The sequence below is a fragment of the Rhinatrema bivittatum genome, chromosome 4 (genome assembly GCF_901001135.1).
Source record: "Rhinatrema bivittatum chromosome 4, aRhiBiv1.1, whole genome shotgun sequence".
NCBI classification, from domain to species: domain Eukaryota; kingdom Metazoa; phylum Chordata; class Amphibia; order Gymnophiona; family Rhinatrematidae; genus Rhinatrema; species Rhinatrema bivittatum.
Genome location: NC_042618.1, coordinates 190,633,381 through 190,656,657, shown reverse-complemented (window position 1 = coordinate 190,656,657; position 23,277 = coordinate 190,633,381). Strand labels below are relative to the sequence as shown.

The window sequence follows — 23,277 nt, the reverse complement described above, 5'->3', positions numbered from 1 at the left end:
ACATCTGACCCAAATTGCCATCTGTTCGATTCGCTCCATGCTACATTGGGCCTTTCTCCACACTCCACTGCCTGGGACCAGTAATTTACAGCCTGCAACTACCTACTTCCATGAAAATACACAATGCCTTCCATGTATCTCTCTTGAAGCCGCTCATCCTCTCCGAGTTTTCAACTAAGACTCTGGATCCACAACCTCTTACTGCCGAAGAGGACATCACATACCAAGTTGATGACATTCTTGATGTTTGTAAACGTGGGAAGCGTTGGGAGTACCTCATATCCTGGAAAGGATATGGGCCAGAAGAAAATACCTGGGAGCCTGCTAAAAATATCCTCGACAAGGATTTAATTAATCAATTTCATCTAACTCATCCAAGGAAGCCGAAACCCCCAGGAAGGGGCCCTAAGAAGGGGGGTACTGTTGCGCCCGGTCGCAGACGGCTGCGACCTCTGTTGCTCACCTCCTTTTTCCCTACACCAGCGATTCTCAGATGAATGGCAGCCTCCACCTGTGCATATCACTCTCCTTGGCGTTCCCGGGACAGCGTGGGCGATCCCGTCCGCCATCTTGAATCGGGGATTACCTAAGGCACGCGCGCGCACCAGGTCCCGTCTTATACACGTCATGGCGGAAACCTCGGGGGCGTCCCCTCCGCATGACGTCTCCCGCCAGTGTGTACTTAAGCTATCTGGCCTGTCATACCTACAAGTTAGCAAGGCCTTCCTTCCTGCTGAATTCCACTCCTTCGGAGATGCTTCGCTATTGCTACGCTGAACCGTTCCTGACCCAGAGACTCGAATGCGTTAGGTACCCGCTCCTCGGGGGCCTTGTCACGTTCTGGCTATCCGCTCCACGAAGGGCCTTCCTGCCTGGAAATACTCTACATCTGCTCTGGGCACTGTCTGGTTCAGCCTTGTGAGTACGCTATCATCTGCTGACGGAACTTTCGGTGTACCCCGTACCTCGGGCCACTATGTGCTCGCCTCAGCAACTTTCCATCTACACTTCAGAGTGAGTACCATCATCTATCCAGCTCTGCTGACCTCCTGTATTTCTCTTACAAACCATCTGTGATTCTCGGCGTACCCCGCGCTGCAGGCAACTACCAGATCTACCTGAGAGGTTCCTTCTAGAGGATGAATTCCCTGGTGTACCCTGCTCTGTGGGCCACTACCGGGAATATCATCACTGGTCTACCTGACTACTCTGGACTGTGTCTCTTCTCCCACTTGCTGGATATTTCTCTACTTTCCAGTACAATAAAGTCTCATTGCACTTGTGTCCGTCTCAGCTGGGGCCACGCCTATCATAGTGAATCCCCACAGGGCTCCTCCCTGTGGCTGAAGTCAGCTCTCACTACGATCCAGGGTCCACAACCACACCAGATTATAACAAGAGGGCTGTTCAAGTAGCATCGTCAGATGTGAAAGGGAGGAATATGAAGAGGCTGATGGGGAAAACTCAAACACCTTATTATTGCATTAACAGATACTGTTTTAAGGGGTTTCGATGCTGACCAATCATTTATTAATCTTACTTATTTATTTACGATTTTTATATACCGATGTTCATTTCAAAAAGAGATATCACATCGGTTTACAATAAGGTACAATAGGTAATTCACTATCCCCTAAAAGATCTATTGGCTGTATTTGACACTGTGGATCATGTCATTTTGATCCATAGTTTATCTGAAATTGATCTAAGTGGTAAAACCCTTCAATGGTTTACCTCATATCTAAAAGATCGTTCCTTTCAGGTTAAGGAGGTCATTTTTCAAAACGCGATGCACTATTATCGCATATTACAATTTAAATCAAGGGAAGGAGAGGAGTGTGGGCAGGGTTTGAGCGGGGTTATGGCCCGGCAGCACTGCGGGCGATAATGTTTTCCATATTATTGCCGGCAGTACCGCGGGAAATAACACCTTTTGCCATGGCACTATGGAGTCAAAAGTGTGCAGCCTGGCTGCAGCCTTGGCAGGCGAAAATGCACCACCATGATGTGGTGGGCTGCATATTTTCACCCTCCCTCGCCCCTTTTTTCCCCGCGGGCCATAATTCCACTATATTTACAGTGGAATGATGAATCCCGGAGAAAGACTGGTAATTCCTTATTAGAAAAAAATCAACATGGACTCAGGGGTACCGCAAGGGTCATCCTTATCTGTGATTCTTTTTAACATTTATATGCTACCATTATGCAAATTACTATCCAGATTAGGTATCATCCATTATATATTCGCAGATGACGTGTAATTCTTAGTTCCGATTAAAAATTCTATAGAAAATACCTTGAAGCTGGTAGAGATCTATATTTCAGCAATCCAGCAATTGTTGATTCATATGAAACTGGTTTTAAACCTTCATAAAACCAAAATTATACTGTTAAACAGAAAATTATTATCAAACACGCTCATCTATCTAAAAACAGATTCCATGCAAATAGAATTAACCAATCAGGGACATGATCTGGGTATAATAACTGATGTGATCTCAATATGAAGAAGCACATCAGTCATAAAATTAGAGATGGTTACAATAAATTACATATCTTAAAGCATCTAAAACCTCTCCTTAATTATGAAGACTTTCGCTCAGTACTTCAAACATTGATATTTTCCAGTCTGGATTAATGTAATGCTCTCTTATTTGGTTTGCCTGCAAGCACAAAAAGACCGTTACAGTTATAACAAAATGCTACAGCCAGGGCCCTGATGGGCAGCACAAAATTTGATCACATCACCCCAACTCTAATAGCTCTAAATTAGTTACTTGTAAAATTCAGAATTTACTTAAAATTCGTATGCCTACTACATAAATCCATCAATAATGATAAACAGAATGGTTGAATGCCTCTCTATAGCTCTATACCCTTCAACGAAATTTGAGATCTGTGAATAAGGGTCTTTTAGGTATTCCTTCGGTACAAACTGCAAGGTGAGTAAGAGAGCTATATTGATTGCTGGAAAACCTGGCTGTTTAAACAGGCATATGAGAGCACTAATTTAACTTAAATTAGGCGCATTATTGGAATTAGGTTAATGTTAAGGAGTTAAAATAGAATTGAAAAATTATGAAGGACTGAGGCCTCTATTTCTCCTTTTTTCTTTTTTTGCTGTTCTTTTCTATTGTTGTCTCTTTTATTTAAGAAATGTACCATTGTTTTACTGTAATTATTATTCTAAAGTTTTATTTCTGTTATTTCTTATTTTTATTGCAATTTTATGATTACTGATTTTGATACTTTTATCATGTTTTTCTTGTAAACAGTTATGAATGGTCACAGAATAACTGTTTATAAATATAATAAATAAATAAATTGCTGTGGAAGGGCCAGGAGTAGGACTACATAAAATTAACAAATAAGATTGGGAGGGAGGTAAACCTTGATCAATTTTTAGAAAAGTGTGTTCATGAGCAGCTAACTAAACTTAAAGTAGCTAAGGTGATGAGGCTAGATGGGATATATCCAAGGCACTAAGAGAACTTAGAGAAGTTCTGGCAACTCCACTAGCTAACGTTTTCAATGTTTCATTAAAGTCAGGAGTAGTGCCTCAGAATCGCAAATGGGCGGATATGGTTCCTATTCATAAACATTGAAGTATGGAGGAGTCTGAGAACTACAGACCAGTTAGTCTGACCTCTGTGGTGAGCAAATTAATGGAATCGTTGCTAAAAGAGAGGATTACTGCAGTTTATGGCATCCAATGGATTGCAAAATCTGAGGCAGTGTGATTTTACCAGAGGTAGATCTTGTCAGATGAATCTGATCAATTTCTTTGATTGGGTGACCAGAAAGTTGGATCAAGGGATAGCACTAGATGTAATGTACTTGGATTTCAGTAAGGCCTTTGACACGTTTCCGCATAGACAGCTTATAAATAAATTAAGCACCCTTGATATGGGCCCCAGACTGACTGACTGGGTTAGAAACCAGTTGAGTGGGAGGCAAAAAAGGGTAGTGGTAATTGGAGTTCACTCCAAGAACGAGGCTTCACTAGCAGTGTACGACAGAGGCCTGTTCTTGGATGGTTATTTTCAACATTTTCGTGAGCAGAATTGCTGAAGGATTGTTGAAAAAGGTTTGTGATTTTGCCAAGGATACCAAATTCTGCAACAGAGTAGAGAGCCAAGAAGGTGTGAAAAATATGAGAAGGGATCTAAAGAAGCTTTAGGAATGATTTAGGTTCTAGCAGCTAAGATTTAATGCTAAACAAAATGCAGAGTTATGCATTTAGGGTGCAAGAACCCAAGCAAAAAATACAATATTGGGGGTGAAATTCTTCTAAGCATGACAGAAGAGCGGGATCTGGGGGTGATTGTATCTGATGATTTTAAGGTAGCCAAGCAGGTGGATAAAGTGACTGCAAAAGCCATGAAGATACTTGTCTGTATAAAGAGAAGAATGGTCAGCAGAAAACAGGAACTGATACTGCCCCTGTATAGGTCCCTGGTAAGATCTCATTTGGAATACTATGTACAATACTGGAGATGGTATCTTCAAAAGGATATAAACTTGGTCCAGAAGGTGGCTACTAAAATGGTCATTGGTCTACATTCTAAAGCCTATGGGGACAGATTTAAAGATCTAAACATGTATATCCTAGAGGAAAGACAAGACAGAGATATGATAGAGACATTTAAATATCTCCAAGGTTTCCATTCTCAGAAGGTGGGCCTCTTTCAAAGGAAAGGAGGCTCTAGAACGAGGGGTCATGGGATGAGGGTCAAAGGGGGTAGACTCAGGTGTAGTCTTAGGAAATATTTCTTTACCAAAAGGGTGGTGGATGCATGGATCAGCTTCCCAGTGGAGGTGGTGGAGAGAAAAACGTTATCTGAATTTAAGAAAACATGGGATAAACAAAGGGAATCTCTGAGGGAGTGATGGGAATTATAAAGCAAATTAGTTGGGTGGATGGGCAGACTAGGTAGGCCATATAGTCTTTTTCTGCCATCATGTTTCTATGTTTCTAAATCAAGTACTAAATTATCTGCATGCCTTCTGGTAAATACAAAAGAGATAGATGCCTGTAGTCTTTTTCAATTTCTTTATTAAAGTGGAGACATGAAAAATGATATAGCCCGACTCTGGCCGAGTTTCGCCGCTTATGACGGCTGCCTCAGGGGCTTAAATGTACAATCATGGACTCTTGATTGGTACAAGTCATGAACTTGTTTATTAATTGTATCTGTGTTAGTCTGATCCGCAACAATATGTTTGGCATTACAAGCGGAGACCTGTAATTAAAGGTGGTTTGCAAGATCTAATATTGTTGCAGCAGAAGTATGTCTGATAGTGAGTTAAAAATCTTAGGTCTTTGTTAAGTCTTTTTATGTAAGTTTTGAAGTGTTTGTTTCATTTTTTTTCGGCAAGTTTGCTCATTTGTTTGCTGTGTTAGTCCACCTAATCAAGGTCAATTTAAAAAAATGAAAAGCGAGACATTTTTACTGGACAACTTAAGATATACTGTAGACAGCAATTTTCAAAGTTCCCAAAGGTGAATCAAGAAACACATTAAGTTCATATAATAAAAACTTTCTTATTTTTTTTTCTGTTCATTAACTTTTATTTACACACATTCAAAGTCAAACTCCTCAGTCTTTTAGCTCATACAACATTAACCACCACCACCAAAATGATGGGATCTGGTTGCCCTGTTCCTTTAATCTTGATTTTCATAATGGAGCTTTATCCTGTGGATTACTCAATTCTTCTACCATACTGTCACTGATTTGTGACAAGGGTATGAAAAGAGACCATACGATTTTAGGTCCTGATTTACAGGCTTAACGCTTTTGAAAGCATTTTAAAGAGGAAAATACAGATTGACCAAATTACACAAGATCCCTTTCTCTCACAGACATATTTATTTGTTGGAGCTGAGCAAAACAACATTAAAACAAGTGAAAAGGGGAAAATAAACTACAAACAATAGAAACCAAACCCAAAAGCCAGTGAGATTTATCCCAATGAATAAGTTGAAAGCTGCACGCATAACAGAACAATATTTTTGTGGCTAGCTTTCGAGAGCTCTGCTCCATTCATTGGCTCAGAGCATTATCCAACCCAGAAAATGTGAAAAATTGGAAAGATGCTGAATGCTCATCTAAAACCACAGAGCTGAAAAGTGAGTCAAATCAGAACATGAGCCACATTCTTCACCTGTTGCTGGCGTGGACCCTTGGGCCAAGACAAGGTTGACGCTACCTGCAGGGAGAGGCCCTGCAGGTCCTCATCGTCAGTAGGTGGAACTGGCCGGTACGATGACCCAATAGGACCTTCACCAATATCAGCCCTCGTTCCCCGCAGGTTGAGCCCTTGGGTGCTGAGGCTGGCTGGATTTAGGTGCAGGTCTCCGATGATGAGGAATCATATGAAGAACGACAGGCGCGAGCCTTGATGTAAACCGTTGTGACGGTATCCTCCAAACGACGGTATAGAAAAGATTTAAAATAAATAAATAAAGACGTTCCAAAGGTCAGGGCAGGCAGCCAACAGAAGTCCAAAAGACGTACCAGGAGTCGAGGCGGGCGAAGATTAAGCGAAGTCCAGGAGAGGTCCGAGGTCAAGGCCAAAGAAGCAATCCGATAGAAGAGAAGACAAAGTCCAGGAGTCAGGAACACGGAGTCAGACAACCAGCTAGTCTTAGGAGCTCAACCTGTGGCTGAGGCATCCATTGCAGATCTGGCCAGGCCTTATATAGAAAAGCCATAGTGATGTCATCAGAGGGCGCCACAGGGAGTTTCCCGCTGCAGGCCCTTTAAATTGAGGGGAGACGCACGTGCATGCATCTAGGGACGGTGGCACAGCAGAGCGGCTTTCCCAGCACGGCATGGTTCCACGAGTGCGGCGGCCTGCGGCATCTGAAGCCAGGAAAGCGTTGTAGCATCGGTGTTCTGCCCACTGCCCCGGGTCTCAGGTAAGCGCTGCCAGTTGAGCGCAACATCAACAAGAGAAGGAATTATCTAAAAACCATACTTGCACAAACTGAGGCCTAGATTCATCATTTTGCTATAATTTTCACATGAATATTGCCTGTGATAAACTTCTTTATAAGGCTCTCATATTAGTCAAATATTTATACCACTGTAGGACGGTCAACTAGTAACTCGAGGTAATGTTTTGGTGGTGGACTAGGGTTTGGGGGCCAGTTTTACATGCATATTCAGAAAGGTACAAACAGCACAGTACACATTAGTGAACATTTGATGTGATTTGGAATGAGGAAAGGTACACAAAGATGAGATATCTAAAATGTACTCTCACCCTAGCTTGATAGTACCTAGGTAGAGAGTACATCAAGCTAGGACAAGAAACTTCATCTTTGTGTACCTTTCCTCATTCCAAATTACATCAAATCTTCACTGATGTTACTGTGCTGTTCGTACCTCTGACTGGCCCCCAAACCCTAGACCACCACCAAAACCCTGATGTTGGAGTTACTAGTTGACCCTCCTACAGTGGTATAAATAGATAACAAATATGTGTGCCGCCCCAGAGGCACACGCGCTATCTCCCTCTCTCCCTATTCTACCTCCCCAAAATGGGATTGGCTGTGATAAATATCGCAGTTTAACGCCATGCGCTATGCTATTGCATGCAACGTTAAACACCCCTCATTTTCATAAATCCTGCCCAAACTCCTCCCCTTTGACTAAATTTTCAAAATTTTCATACGCATCTCATGATGCAAAAAGTAATGCGGATGTTAGGACCCTAACGCCCGCGATAATGCCCTAATGCATTTTGATGAATGACCCAGTTAGAAATAAAAAATAGATCAACTCAAAAATAGAGAAAAAGCATACAAATTGAATGTAAAATGCTAAAAATGTAAAGAAAAAATTAGGTTAAAAATTATTTTCCACATAGTGGTACACATAATATTACCCTGCATTTAATACTGTACTGTTGAAATAATTTGCCATATGAAAGTTAATCTGTAAAATAATAACTGAACTAGAAGGGCAATGAAACCATAATTCCCACTGTTCTAAAGGTTTAAACATGCACAATGTAAACTTTCAAAACTTAGAGAATTTGTCTTTTTACCCTATATATATGAGAAGTTGGTCAGTTTAGGATACTGAGTCAGCATTCTCAGTTCAAAAAGAACATTAGTGCACAGAATAAGAGGTGCAGGACTATTTGAGAAAGCTGCACTCCAACTGGCTGTAGGACACTATGGGCCCAATTTATTTATTTTTCACATAGAAACAATGGGACAAAAAACTCAGTAAACCAGGCCCAATGTGACATGAGAAAAGAAGGAGAGAATGAACAGGACACGAGCAGTTAATACCTGAAGTGCCATAGCAATCTGGACAAACCATTCCACCACTTGACTCTCTTCCAGCAGCTTGCCCCTCTGCTCCTTAAGCCTGTGATACAGATCTCCTCCTTCACAGAAGCCCATAACAATGTAAAGCAGGCCACCCTCCCCTTCCCAGGACTCCCTGTATGTGACTATGTTTGGGTGTTTCAGCTGAGACAAAAGCTGGGCCTCCTGTTCTGCTGCTTTCCGCTCTCGACTGGATGCGTTCTGAAGATGGAGCTTCTTGATGACAAACTGCAACAACAAAAAGGAAAACCTTTTTACAGCATGAATAACAATCTTAAAAAAACAACATACGTGATATAGATTCCTTCTTTAATCTGGTCTGACCATTACTTGTCAGAAATAGTCTGGAAGAATGTGTCCACTTTTCTAGTTTCTCTCATCCCTTCCTCTTTCATAGGGTGATACAACAAGGGGATGTAGAACTGCAACAGACATGTCTCATCAAACATGCACAGATTATACACCGGGTCATTAGAAGATGTTTCTTAAAATGGGGGGAATATCTCAAGGAGGAGTTAGCTGGATGGGAAAATCTATGGGAAGTAGAAGGGCAGTCGGCAGAACTAAAAGGAGTATCATAAGGGCAACTAATCTTTTTGTTAGGAAAATAAAGAGGAAAAAGAGGACATTACAGTTTTCTAAAGAAGTAGCTGAAAAGGTAAGGGAGAAAAGGTTAGCATTAATAAACTATAAGGGATTGCAGAAAGAGGAAGACAGTAACAATATCTGGAAAAATTAAGAGAAGCTAGGAAAGTAGTCAGGAATGCAAAACTTCAAATAGAACAAAAAAATAGCAAATACAGTAAAACAAGGGGAAGACTTCTTTTTTTTAGATATGTTAATGATAGAAGGAAGTGTGAAAGTAACTGCCGGCGCGCGATCCGCAGCACAATAGCAAATGGCCGCTGTGCCTGGAGCCTTTGACCCCACCCCGCCCCTTTTTGCAAGCCCCGGGACTTACAAGCGTCCCGGGGCTTTAGGTCCAGCGCGCATAAACTTTTGAAAATCTGGCCCTTGAAGTAGACAAGGTGATGGGGCCGGATGAAAACTTGATGTCCAAGCAGCTCCGCTGGTTGACCTTTTCAATGCTACTGCTTCTTTAGAGTTTGAAGTCATCCCAGAGGACTGGAAAAGGGCAGATGTGTTTCCTAGTCATAAGAGTGGAAGTAAGGAGAAGGCTGGGAAATAAGCTGGTTAGACTGACCTCTGTGGTGAGCAAACTAATGGAATCTCTGCTAATACAGAGGATAGTGCAATTTTTGGAATCCAATGGATTGCACAATCCAAGGCAGCATGGTTTTACCAGAAGTAAATCTTGTCAGACAAATCTGATCAATTTCTTTGATTGGGTGACCAGAGAGCTGGATCAAGGGAGAGCACTAGACATAATGTACTTGGATTTCAGCAAGGCTTTTGACACAGTTCCGCACAGAAGTTATATAAATAAATTGAGCGCCCTTGGTATGGAAGCTAGATGACTGACTGAGTTAGAAACTGGCTGAGTGGAAGGCGACAAATGGTAGTGATAAATGGAGTTTTCTCTGAGGAGGCGGTGTTATGACCGTCTGTCACAGACGGCTGCGACCGCTATTACTCACTTCGTGCCTTGCTGCCCTCTCTCCTCTGGGAAGACTCGTAGCCATGGCTAGCCATCTCCAACCCTCATGGCTCCATTCCAGGACTCCCCAGGGCGGCGAGGATGCCGCTGACCGCCATGTCTCTCCTGGGCCTTCCTAGGCGCACGCGCGTGCTCCATGGCCCTCCTTTAAGGATGCCAGGGTGGGAACCTCAGAGGCGTCTCCCCTTGATAGCCGATAAAAAAAACCCGATACCGGTACCGATTCACATCTCTACTATACACCCATGACTTCCGAACGGTCCTCCAAGCTCTGTTATTCTCCAAATTAGACTACTGCAATGCCCTCCTGCTTGGCCTCCCAACAACTACTCTCAGACCGCTGCAGCTACTCCAAAATGCAGCAGCAAGACTACTCACAAAAAGCTGAAGATCGGACCACATCTCACCTATCCTCAAAAACCTATACTGGTTACCCATTCAATTCAGAATTCAATATAAAGTCCTCACCCTCATCCACAAAGCTCTCTACACTGACAAGTTTAACTGGATGAACACATCCTTCTACTTCTGCAACCCAAAAAAGAACCTCCGCTCCAACAACACTGGACTCATCCCAATCCCCTCTCCAAAAATAATCCACCTGACCACAATAAGAGAATGCATTCTTTCTGTGGCCGGACCCTCTCTCTGAAATAACTTACCATTACATCTAAGGCTAGAAACAACAACGCAAACCTTCAAAGCAAAACTTAAAACATGGCTTTTCCAAAAAGCTTTCATAACAACCACCTAATACCCACTTCCGATGCTACCATACAAAAAGACACTAGGTAAGGACATATAAGTTACAACTCAATATTCACATTATTATACGACAAGACACTCAACAAGACGTATTGTCGTAAATGATCCATACAACATCCTTTCCAAGAATTAATGTTAAAGTCATAATAACAAGACTCTCCGTAGGACGTACTGCCGTCACTGTTTCAGGCTTAATCTCCGAGTAAGAATTTAATAAAGTGTAAAGTTACAATGTTAAATAAGACTGTATTGATGTTATAATGTAAAACAGGAAGTCCCTACTTCTTGAACACAGTTACAATGTAAACCGATGTGATATTCCAAATTGAACACCAAAAACTAATAAATAAATGTAACATTCTCTGTTCGAGAGCATGAGGTAAATAAACAATGATGGGCATGGAGCACCACCCTATTGTGGAAGAATTACATATATGGAGAGTAATGTACCAATGCCTGACGTGACTCTTCTAGACAAAGTGATCGCAATAAGGAATAACACTTTACATATGAAAAACTTCAAAGAAGCAGACTCCAATGGTTCGAAGGGTGGCTTCATAAACTGCGCCAGAACCACATTAAGGTCCCATGGCACTGGTGGTTTGGCTACAAGAGGTTTTGTATGCCATAAGCCTTTCATAAATGTTGAATCTAAAGGATGAGTCCACTATGATGCCTAGATCTTATTCCTGGGTGGTAGCTCCTAATATGGAACCTAACATCGTGAAACTACAGCAAGGGTTATTTTTCCCTATATGCAACACCTTGCACTTGTCCACATTAAATTTCATCTGCCATTTGGATGTCCAATCTTCCAGTCTTGCAAGGTCCTCCTGTAATGTATCACAATCCACTTGTGATTTAACTATTCTGAATAATTTTGTATCATCCGCAAATTTGATAACCTCACTCGTCGTATTCCTTTCCAGATCATATATATATATATATATATATATATATTGAAAAGCACCGGTCCAAGTACAGATCCCTGAGGCACTCCACTGTTTACCCTTTTCCACTGAGAAAATTGATCATTTAATCTTACTCTCTGTTTCCTGTCTTTTAACCAGTTTGTAATCCACGAAAGGACATCGCCTCCTATCCCATGACTTTTTAGTTTTCTTAGTAGCCTCTCATGAGGGACTTTGTCAAACGCTTCTGAAAATCCAAATACACTATATCTACCGGTTCACCTTTATCCACATCTTTATTAAACCCTTCAAAAAAATGAAGCAGATTTGTTAGGCAAGACTTCCCTTGGGTAAATCCATGTTAACTGTGTTCCCTTAAACCATGTCTTAAATATACATATTTTCACATCATATATATATTAGTGGCATTTAAATTATAAGAAAAGATTGAGAAATTTTTATACCTTTAATGACATTGATTTTCTGTAAGGAGTATTTCCTGGTAAATGTTCAAAATTTGAAAATAAAGAATTTAATAAAAAAAAACAAAAAACCCTATGTCTTTCTATATGCTCTACGATTTTGATCTTGAGAATAGTTTCCACTATTTTTCCCAGCACTGACGTCAGGCTCACTGGTCTATAGTTACCTGGATCTCCCCTTGAGCCTTTTTTAAATATTGGGGTTACATTGGCCACCCTCCAGTCTTCAGGTACAATGGATGATTTTAATGATAGGTTACAAATTTTAATTAATAGATCAAAAATTTCATTTTTTAGTTCCTTCAGTACCCTAGGATGCATACTATCTGGTCCAGGTGATTTGCTACTCTTTAGTTTGTCAATCTGGCCTACTACATCTTCCAGGTTCACAGTGATTTCGTTCAGTTCATCTGACTCATCACCCCTGAAAACCATCTCCGGAACTGGTATCTCCCCAACATCCTCATTAGTAAACACGGAAGCAAAGAATTAATTTAGTCTTTCTGCAATGGCCTTATCTTCCCTAAGAGCCCCTTTAACCCCTCGGTCATCTAATGGTCCAACAGACTCCCTCACACGTTTCTTGCTTCGGATTTATTTAAAAAAGTTTTTATTATGAGTTTTTGCCTCTATGGCGACCTTCATTTCAAATTCTCTCTTTGCCGGTCTTATCAGTGTTTTACACTTAACTTGGCAATGCTTATGTTTTATCCTATTTTCTTCAGATGGATCCTTCTTCCAATTTTTGAAGGATTTTTTTTGGCTAAAATAGCCTCTTTCACCTCACCTTTTAACCATGATGGTAATCGTTTTACCTTCCTTCCACCTTTCTTAATGTGTGGAATACATATGGACTGTGCCTCTAGGATTGTATTTTTAAACAATGTCCATGCCTATTGAACACTTAACTTTTGCAGCTGCACCATTCAGTTTTTTTTCTATTTTCCTCATTTTATCAAAGTTTCCCTTTTGAAAGTTTAGTGTTAGAGCTGTAGATTTACTTATTGTCCCCCTTCCAGTTATTAGTTTAAATTTGATCATGTTATGTACACTGTTGCCAAGTGGCCCCACCATCATTACCTCTCTCACCAAATCCTGTGTTCCACTAAGAATTAAATCTAAAATAGCTCCCTCTCTTGTTGGTTCCTGAACCAATTGCTCCATGAAGCAGTCGTTTATTACATCCAGGAACTTTATGTCTCTAGCAAGTCCTAATGTTACATTTACCCAGTCAATATTGGGGTAATTGAAATCTCCCATTATTATTGCACTGCCAATTGGTTAGGCAGATTATAAAGACCACATGAACTGCTGCCGCCATGTGGCCCAGGACAACTAACACTTTCCTGGCTGTTGCCTGATCCAACGGACCAGGGATCTGATGCAGCACACTCCATTTGTCGAGAGAAACACACTCTCCTCTAGAGAGTCTACCCATGCCTCAGTGAACTTGATTTTCTGGGACAGAATAGAGGTTCAATTTCTCAATTTACAATGAAACCCAGTCACTGAAGAAGCTGTATTGTCTTCTGAAAGAAATTCAACATCCCCTCCTGGGAAGCTCACGTAACTAGCCAGTTTTCGAGCTAAGGGAAATCACAGATATCCTGATGACGGAGATATGCTAGCTACTGGTAGGCATTTGGTGAAGATACATGCTGCTAACAGCCCAAAGGGAAGCATCTCCTACTAGTAATGAAATGATTCCACCACTAACTGTAGATAGTGCCAATGGAAGGGATGGATGGGTATGATTGCATACATGTCCTTCAGCTACAGGGCACACATCCAATCTCCCAACTATATGAAGGGCAGGATGGTATAGAGGGAGTTCATTCTGAATTACTCCTGTAATAGATTCATGTGCATAAATCCAGGATGGATCTCGGTCCCCTGAATTTCTTAGGGATAACAAAATAGTAGATGTAAAACCCCCAGCCATGTTGGTTGGGCAGGACATGGTCTATCACCTACCATTTGAGAAGCAACTCCATCTCCAGGTGGAGCTAAGAGGAGTAAGACAGAACTGGATTGAAGGATGAACGTTGGAGAAGTGCTGAAAGCCAAGAGAAATAAAAGTAGTAACAAGATTCTATAATCTTGAGAATCCAGCAATTTTTGGTGATTTTGTACCACTCCTCCAGGTAAAGGTCAATCCTTCCCCCATTAAAGAGGCTACTCAAAAACTGGGTCCAGGTTGGGCCCGATGTTTTGGCTGATAGCTCCCATATTGCTGTCCTCAAGCCAGAAGTTGCTTTGGTGGTAGGACAGGTGGAGCATACCCCCACTGAAATTGTCAGAAAAGTGTCTCTGGAAATAAGAACACTTAAAAACGAAGTAAGGGCATCTTGATGATGATTGTTGTTCGGAGCCTGTTAAGAGAGACTGGACCCCCACATGCTGCTCCTTGATTTGGGAGACCGTTTTCCAGAGTTTGTCTCTAAAGAGGTGATCTCCAGTGCAGGGAACTTCTGCCAACATGTCATGGACACTCATGTAAACTTCTGGCTCAGAGCCAAACCATTTGGTGTGCTCCAATTGGTGCTGATGAACAGGTTGCAGTATCGAGTCACTCGTATATTGACCAAATGAGGTGGCATATACTCTCTTCAGCATCCAGGAGCACCTGCAGATATACAGTGTGGCCTGTGTCACCTGGGCCTATGAGCAGTTTCAGTTTCTCAATGCAATCATGCAAGTACTGCATCATATAGAACTAGTACTAAGCAATGAGAGCACTGAGCATTAAACTCTGGAAAACCCCAAAGTTTTCAAGTAGCCTGGGATATTTGCCTGGTAGAGAATTGGAGAATATCCTTGCTTTCTTTGCCTGATTTAGCACTGATGCCACAACAACTGATTGAGGCAGCTGAACAACCCCAAACTCCAGGGGTCTTTTGGCCTCTATATTTTTAATTCTAACTTTCTGGTTACTGGAGCAAAGGCGATCAGACTTTCTCACATTCTTGTCTGTAATTCTTGAAGGACTGAGTGTATTAGATAGCTACAGTTTCTGCCGTAGTGTCTAGCATCTGGAGAAAGCCGAAGACTTCTATATGAGGGTCCTTTTCTTTATGACCACTGACTCCCAGGGCCTTACCCAACTTATCCAGAAATCTGGATTAAGAGAGGTTCTGTGTGCCTTGAACTAGAAGTGGGCCCTTGGGTCGTGGTGAGTGGACTCCGCCAACATGGAGGAGCCCTGTGGGCCCTTACCACAACAGGCAAGGTCTCAGCAGTGATGGACAACAGAGGAAATAACTTTATTATACAGTCGAGGAGGATCTGAGGAGCAGATCAATAGAGTCAGTACACGAGCGGGTGACCTGCAGCTGGTCGGTCCAAGTAGAATCCTCAGCATGGAGTAGTCCGATGAATACCTTCTCTAGGCGTAGCTTGTGCTGGCACTCTGGTAGTGGTCCGCAGCGCAGGGTAGGCCGGAAGCCGATGGAAAGCTGCACAAGACTGGAGGGATCCAGTAGTGGCCCGCAGGCAGGGCAACCCGGGGATCCGTGCCTCAAAGGTAGATGAGCAGGTTCTGTACTCACACCAGTACTGTGGAAGTAGATGGAAGATCAGGCACCAAGGAGGTCCGAACAAGAACAGCAAGGGTCGTCCAAGGACGATGCAGGAACTCACTGGAACAGAGAAGCAGAGAGTAATGACTCTCCGAGGAGCGGATAGCCCTGAGTGTGGCAAGGCCCCTGAGGAGCGGGTACTTAGGTCACCCAGTAGGTTAGCGAAACAGAGTCCCAGTGTGGTGGAACTAGCAGGACCGGAATCCTTGCTAACTCGTAGTGCAAGAAGTCAGCTAAGCTTAAGTATGATAAGCGGATGACATCATGCAGCGGGGACGCCCCCGAGGTTCCCACCATGACGCGTTCAAAAAGGGGGCAGGCACGCACGCGAGTGCCTAGGTAACACCGGGCACGCCATGAGGGTTGGTGTGTGGAAGCGGAGGCTGCTATTCTCCCCAGACCTAGAACTGCATAGAGAAAGGAGGTGAGAAGCAAAGGTCGCAGCCGCCTGCGACCAACAGGCGCAACAGATCCTTGGACAGTGATAAGTGCTCTGGAGGTTCAGGTAGGGGGTCCAAAAATAATTACCATTGATCCTTCCTTCAACCTGAAGGGACACTAACCCAGGACCCCACTGATGATGCAGGGACTGAGGTGGAGTTCTTGGTTGTCTCGAAGGGGAGTATTTCTGGGAAACATCCTCCAATTGGCTGGACTCCTCTGCAAGAGAATAACCAAGGCTAAAATCCACCCTCTGGATTTCTAATGGGAGATCCCTAGGTATGGAGGCAAAAAGGACTCCCTCTTGAGGGAACAAATCCAACACTCTGGAGGGGGAGAGATTGAAGAGTATCCACATTGTTGTCGTTTGCCAGGGAGGCAAAGAAAGTCTTCATCTTCTCTGCCACTTGTTGTGCCCTTTGGCTAGGTGATTAGTATGGAAGATTTTCTTCTGAAATCAGATCAGGTTCTCTTGAAGGCCTTCAAGACTCTCTGTAGTAGCTGTCTTAGGGGTATGCAGAGATCAAGGGCACCAACGAACAGATATGATCCAGTGTCTCTAGACCATGACCTTGTTCTAGAAGTCTAAATGGAGAAAATACCCTTGAAATAAAAGAAGATAAATGGAGCATATTTCTTTCTGCATCTTCTACCCTCCCATAATGAATCAAATGGTCAAGGCAGGCGGAAATCAGACAGCATCAAGGTCCAGGCAAACGTTAGAGCACGAGAGGTCAGCGCAATCAGATTCCGGACCTGATCGATCAGCTTGAGGGTGCGCGCCCGTGGTAAGAAGACCTTGCCTAGTCGGGTGTCAAGTGGGCTCCCAGGAATTCCAACTCCTGGGAGGGCTGAAGCTTGCTCTTGGAAAAGTTCACTATCCACCCGAGGGAGGCAAGGAGCTCCAAGACGCGATCCACCGCCCGTTGGCAAGAGGTCTCTGACTTGGCCCTGATGAGCCAATCATCCAGAAAGGGGTGGATGAGAATCCCCTCCTGGCGCAGAGCCACCGCTACCACTACCATGACCTTCGTAAAGGTGCGAGGAGCGGTTGCGAGGCCGAAGGGGAGAGCTCGAAACTGGAAGTCCTGGTTGAGGATATGGAATCGGAGATACTTCTGGTAGTCGCGGTGGATGGGAATGTGGAAGTACGCTTCTGCGAGATCAAGAGAAGCAAGGAACTCTCCAGGGCGGACCGTCGCAATGACCGCACGCAGGGTTTCCTTGTGGAAGTGGGGGATCTTGAGAGCCCGATTGAACCTCTTGAGGTCCAGAATGGGGCGGAAGGACCCGTCCTTTTTGGGCACGGTGAAGTAAATAGAATACTGGCCTGCGCCAATCTCCCTTTCCGGAACTGGGACCACCGCTCCCAGATCTAGGAGTTTGGAGAGAGTCTGGACCCTCTTGGCCCGTCCGCAAGGCGAGAAAAGAAAGAGATCCAGCAGGTCCCTGACGAGCTTGAAAGCGTACCCGTCTTTGATAATGTCGAGGACCCACTGATCCGATGTGATCTTGACCCATTCCTCGAAGAACAGGGAGAGGCATCCGCCGAGGTAAGGAACCGAGGAATGGGTCAGCTGAACTTCATTGTGTGGCAGGTTTAGAGGTGGCACGCACGGGCTGGCCCTCACGAAAGGGCACCTGCTACAAAAGGACTGCGACCAGGACTGAGCACGAGAAGAACACCTCGCGGAACTTCCCCGCCCCCGAGAAGCGAAGCGACGCTGGCCCCTGAAGCGAGAGCGGGAGGGCGCAAAGGACTGGGAAGACTTAGGGCGGTCTTCTGGAAGCTTATGGACCTTGTTGTCAGCCAAGGAGTCCATAAGCTTCTCGAGATCCTCTCCAAAGAGCATCTTACCTTTGAAGGGCAGTGTGCCCAGCCGAGTCTTCGACGACTGATCAGCCGACCAATGGCGTAGCCAAAGGAGCCTCTGGGCAGCCACCGCCGAAACCATCGCCTTCACACGGACCAGGTCGTAGAGGGCGTCCGATACATAGGCGGTTATGGCCTCCAGATGTTCGGCTTGCTCTGCCTCTGCTGGCGGAAGATCCCGGGAGCAGAGTAACTGTTGAACCCACTGAAGGCCTGACCGCATCATGAGGCTGCTACAGCAAGACGCCCGGACCCCTAGGGCCAGAACGTCGAAGATGCGCTTCAAGTGAGCCTCCAACTTACGATCCTGTGGATCCTTCAAAGCCATGGAACCTTCCACCGGAATCGTGGTGTGTTTGGCCACCGCAGAGACATAAGAATCCACCGAGGGATATCGCAGCAGCTCCAAACCCTCCTCCGGAAGGGGATAGAGCTTATCCATCGCACGCCCCACCCGGAGTGCACCCTCGGGGGTCTCCCATTCCCACAGGATAAGGAGCTTGAGCATTGGGTGGAAGGGAAAGGGAAAGGCTGAGGCCGGAGCCCGGAGCCCCCCCAGGACCGGGTTCATATCCTTAGGAAGCGAGGCCATGAGATTATCCACGGAAGGTTTCTCCAGACCCAGCTCCTGCAGAACAAAGGGAAGGAGGGGCTCCAATTCCTCCTTACGAAATAGACGAAGGGCTCTGGGGTCATCCCCCTCTAGGGGGGGGCATCTGCCGAATCCGAGGAAGCAGTGGGGTCCGAGGACCCGGGAGACACCGGGAGGGGGGGGGAAGGGGGGGGGCACCCCTGGGACCACCCGCACCCGAACTGGTCCCTGGGGCTCTGCAGCCGATCCGGCGGTCAACGGCGCTGAGCGAGGGATTTTTGGCGGGGGGGGGGGGGACAAGGGGTCAGGACCCCCCTCCTGGGGACCCGCGGGGGCCAAATCGGGGGTTAAATAAAAAAAATCCGGCCCCCCCCAGCCCCAGGAGCACTGAAATCGGCCCCGACGAAAAATCCAATATGGCCGCCGTTCCCGGGCTCTGCCGACCCGGGAAAGGCCTGGCCATGCCGGGAGGAGTGGAGCCCCGGGCTAAATTTGCTTGTCCTGCCGAGGAGGGACCTTCCCCACCCGGCAGGCAAGCAGTGCAGAGACCCTGCCGCGAAAAACGCGAAGCGGGCAGCCCACAAGAAAGGCAGGCTGCCTGCCGGGACATAGCAGAGCTGCGGCTGAAGAAAAAAAAAGCAGAAAAAAAGGTTTGATTGACAGCCTGCACAGCAGGAGAGAGCAGGAGGGAAACCTGCTGCCTCCTGCTAGTCTGGCTGCCGGTTCAAGGCCTGCTCTGACCAGAAAAAAGAAAAAATGCTGGTCAACTGCTGCAAATAAGTTAGAGGTAGGTGAGTACCTGCAACTTATTTAAAGTTTAAAACTTTTTTTTTTTTTTACTGAGCGCAGCAGCGGGTTCAAAAACCCTCTCAGCAGCCAGAGGGGGGAACGAGACCCAGAGAGACTCTGTCCCCACACCTGGAAGCGTCCATGGACTCAGGCTATGCAGGGAATCCCCTCCTGCAAAAGGGGCAAAGCCCCCCTGAGCCGGGCAAGAGCTGGGAGACGGAACAGTCTCCCACACAGAAAAGGAAAAAGCACTAAAAATAAAAGGGCAACTTCCCTTCTCTGTTTTTTTTTTGTTTTTTTTTTTTAAACAAGCGAGAACCAAAAGAAATACTTGCTTGAGCCTAGCAAAAGACAGAAGAAAAGGCTGACTAGCCTACAGCAGAGAACCGAAGGGGAGATGCTACACCTGCTGGAGACAGACGAATACTGAAGGGTTAGAGGACAGGCTCTGTCCTGATATAGGGCATCCTTCAAGTTTTAGTCTGTCTCCACCTGCTGGAAAGGAGGCTCAACCCACTGTCTGGACTGATCCGGGTACGTACAGGAAAGGTTTTATTAGATAGCAAGATTGCTAGGAATCCCATCTCTACCCCAGAGAGTTCTGATTTGCCAGATGTGGTTGATTTGTATTGCAGTCAATTTTTTTTTTCTTGTTTCTTTATTAAGAGGTTGTTCCTTTAGATCCTTTGCTCCTCTTATATTGTAGTCTTGAAGAGGGGCACTGCAGAATTTGTTTTTCATCTTATTGGGATGCTTTTTGTAATCTATATAAACTGCTATGCCTTATTCCTTATCCCTTTGTGCCACCTTTTCATTTTTTAAACTTCTATGTTTCTTCTTCTTTTGTTTACCTTTCTCCATGTTTTTTCTTAGTTTTTATCCCTTGTTAACAATTTCCTTGTTATACATGTTCAATGTATTAGACAAAGGAAACATTTTTTCCTACATCTTCTGTTTTATGTAAACCGGTTTGATTTGTATATTATACAAGAATATCAGTATATAAAAATTAAAAATAAATAAATACATTTATTGTCAAGTTTGGTTATGCTTCTTTGTATCAATTATGAAACTGATAAATAAAAAAAAATATTTCATTAACTAAATAGATTTTTTTGGCCCACCATGGCTGTCCTTATCCATGTCATCAAACGCCCAACAACAAAGACCTTTGATGATGACATGAACAGGGACAGTCGAGGATCTACTTGGAGAAAAAGGCAACCATCAGATGGTAGAAGGGGGAATCAACCACACAGGTGTAAAAAGGCAGCTGCAGCACAGCAGAAGGGGAAGCCAGCTGCCGCCACCTTGCAGAAAAATAAGGCAGCCTACGTGCTGCAGAAGCATGTGGTAGCAGATGCCTGGGCTGGAGGAGAAGGGAGGAAGCTTCAGAGGTAGGAGGGAAGCATCCTGAGGTCTGGTTGAGAAGAAAACTGGGGTCAAGGAGGGGAGGAGTTTATTGGGGTTTCACTTGGGAAAGTGCTGTCCTCAGCGCTTTGGTATTTTATTATACTCTCAGGCTACATAAAAAATCTGCTATAGTTCTTATGAATATAAAAAAATATGCAAAGCCTTAGTGTTCTTTGTTTCTTATATAGCCTAGGAGTATAAGTTTTGCTGTCCTTTCTTGGGGCAATAATCTGACCAGAGCTCAAAGGGGAACACCCCCCTCCCCAACATCCCCCTCCCCCTCTACCTGTAGCTCCAAGGGGAGGGAGACTTAAATGAAGCAGCAAAAGTTGTCTTGCACAGGCTGAAGAAGCTGCAGGTCTTAGACTGTTGTCAATCCTACCAGGCTAGTAAAGTCTGTACAGGTCTGTTTCCTCTGGATTTAGCCTCTCAATGTTGCAGGACACTAGATAAGACACTGCATGGCCAATAGTTTTTTAACAATGTAAAAACATGTTTTTATTACTGCCCAAAATAAGACAATTATGTATTGTACCCTCCAAAAAAAATTCTAATACAGAGGGTTTTTTTAATATTCTGCTTTTCTGCACTTCAAAGTGTACATCAAAGCAGATTACATTCAGGTACTATATTTCCCTATCCCCACAGGGCTTACAATCTAATTTTGTACTTGAGGCAAAGGAGAGTAAAGTGACTTGCCTTGGTCCAAGTCGTAGCCCGCTACTCTTCCACTCCCACTCTTCCAAAATCTGTTATTGACTCCACAATCATTTGGGTTTAGAGGGCATCACAATGAATATGCATGAGATATATATTTGCAATTGTTTCATGCATATTCAATGTGGATATCCCAAATCTGTCTCATGCATATTCATTGTAGATATCTTAAAAAGCCAAATGACTATGAGATCAATAGGAAAGATTTGGGAACCACTGCTTTAAGACAGTTCCACAGGAGATCAATATTATTCTCCAAACCAGTCGTTAATTATTTTAAAAAGTTGGCATGTACACTTTTGTGATAGTTTGTTCCTCTTCAGGAAAATGAGATTTGGTGGGGTACAGCTATCATTATTGTGATATGAAATTAACTGAGAAAAGAGGATCAGCATTCAAATAATTGCAAAAACATGAAAGATATAGTTCTCAAAAAATCCAAGACCGCTTTCTTTGTAACATAAATGCATTTAACAAGAGTTAGCAAAGACTAGGTACTTATGCCCAATTTCTAATCTGCAAGCACTGAACGGGTCACTGAAATTGAAAACTAAATTTGGATATAGCCGATTCTACAACTGACAAGTATAAAACTATCAGTGGTCATTCTGCAACTGTAAAACACCCCCAGTCCCTCTCTGCTGAGAAAGCCTTGTCCCAATATGCTCATTACTGGGGGGGGGGGGGGGGGGGCGACTAAGGGTGACTCTCCAGAACTAGGCCCAGGTTATTTTTTGCATGAGCTTAAGAGTGAAATTCAGTCACCCCCAGTAAGATTTGTTTGCCTTGGAGTCCTGCCCTAGACTAATTAGTGCCCGGAATGAGAAACACCACAGTGGCTCTTTCATGCCAGTAGCAGTCCCGAGCCAGCGCTTCTCTTTATATAAAGCCGATTTACTTGGTCCAAGCCGGTGGCCTGCTGATCAGACCCGCGATTGCATCTACTGAGGTCCGACGCGTTTCCCTGGGCTGAGTCCTTACCTGCTTCCCATCGGTGCGGTGCCGAGCCAGGCTCACCTCCCCGTAACTGCCCTTCCCCACGGCCCGAAGGAAGCAGTAATCCGCCAGCCTCGCAGCCTGGCTCTGCTTCTCCATGACCAGACCAAGGGCTTCGCGCATCCTCCGCGCAGCGCCAACTCGCAACTACAGCCCGCGGCCCAGCAGCCGAGCGACTCACACGGTGGCTTCTGCGGTTACTAAGCAACCAGGGGGGCGTGACGAAGCATCCCCCGGAGATCCGGCGCACGTAATGCGTCAGCAACGTCACCTGCACACATGCCCGGGAACGGCAACCGCCACCTACAGGGTTGAATTCGTGAACTGCACCGCCACCTACAGGAGGGAGCCGCGAACTGCACGCCTCCTTGGGCCACCAGCCGGCTTCGATTCCATATGTATATACCCTATGAACTCCTGAAGGAAATAGTCTTCAGTACAATGCAAAGCTGAATCTTGCAGGGGCCATAACATTCCCAGTACTGAGCCCCAATATTACAGTCACTGTTCCTTTTGCCCTTGAACTTTGTTCTTGATCTTTTGCAGGGAAGAATATTCTTCAGGACCCAGGGCATAGGTGAAATCCCTTCCAGATGTGTTACTATAGCTCTTTAGGGAAGGTACACTGACAAACCAGGCTGGACTCACTGGATGGGTGCTCATATAAAAGTTTACTACAATTGGTTGCAAAGTAATTTAAGTTACAAGTAATTTAAGTTACAAAGTAAATAAGTTACAGTTTATAGAATGTATTA

At 44.5% G+C, this 23,277-nt stretch overlaps 1 protein-coding gene across 2 annotated transcripts in view; it reads right to left on the bottom strand.

Annotated features, from left to right (window-relative positions):
* NEK4 (NIMA related kinase 4) overlaps nucleotides 1-22,701 on the bottom strand; it is a 140,365-nt gene extending 117,664 nt beyond the window's left edge. For both annotated transcript variants that reach the window (XM_029599439.1, XM_029599440.1), the window contains exons 1-2: nucleotides 22,508-22,701; nucleotides 8,309-8,575 (exon numbers count right to left, since the gene is read on the bottom strand). In XM_029599439.1, coding sequence (XP_029455299.1) covers nucleotides 8,309-8,575; nucleotides 22,508-22,645 — 405 coding nt within the window. In that variant the 5' untranslated portion in view covers nucleotides 22,646-22,701. The remainder of the gene's footprint in view (nucleotides 1-8,308; nucleotides 8,576-22,507) is intronic.
* Between the last annotated feature and the right edge of the window lie 576 nt (nucleotides 22,702-23,277).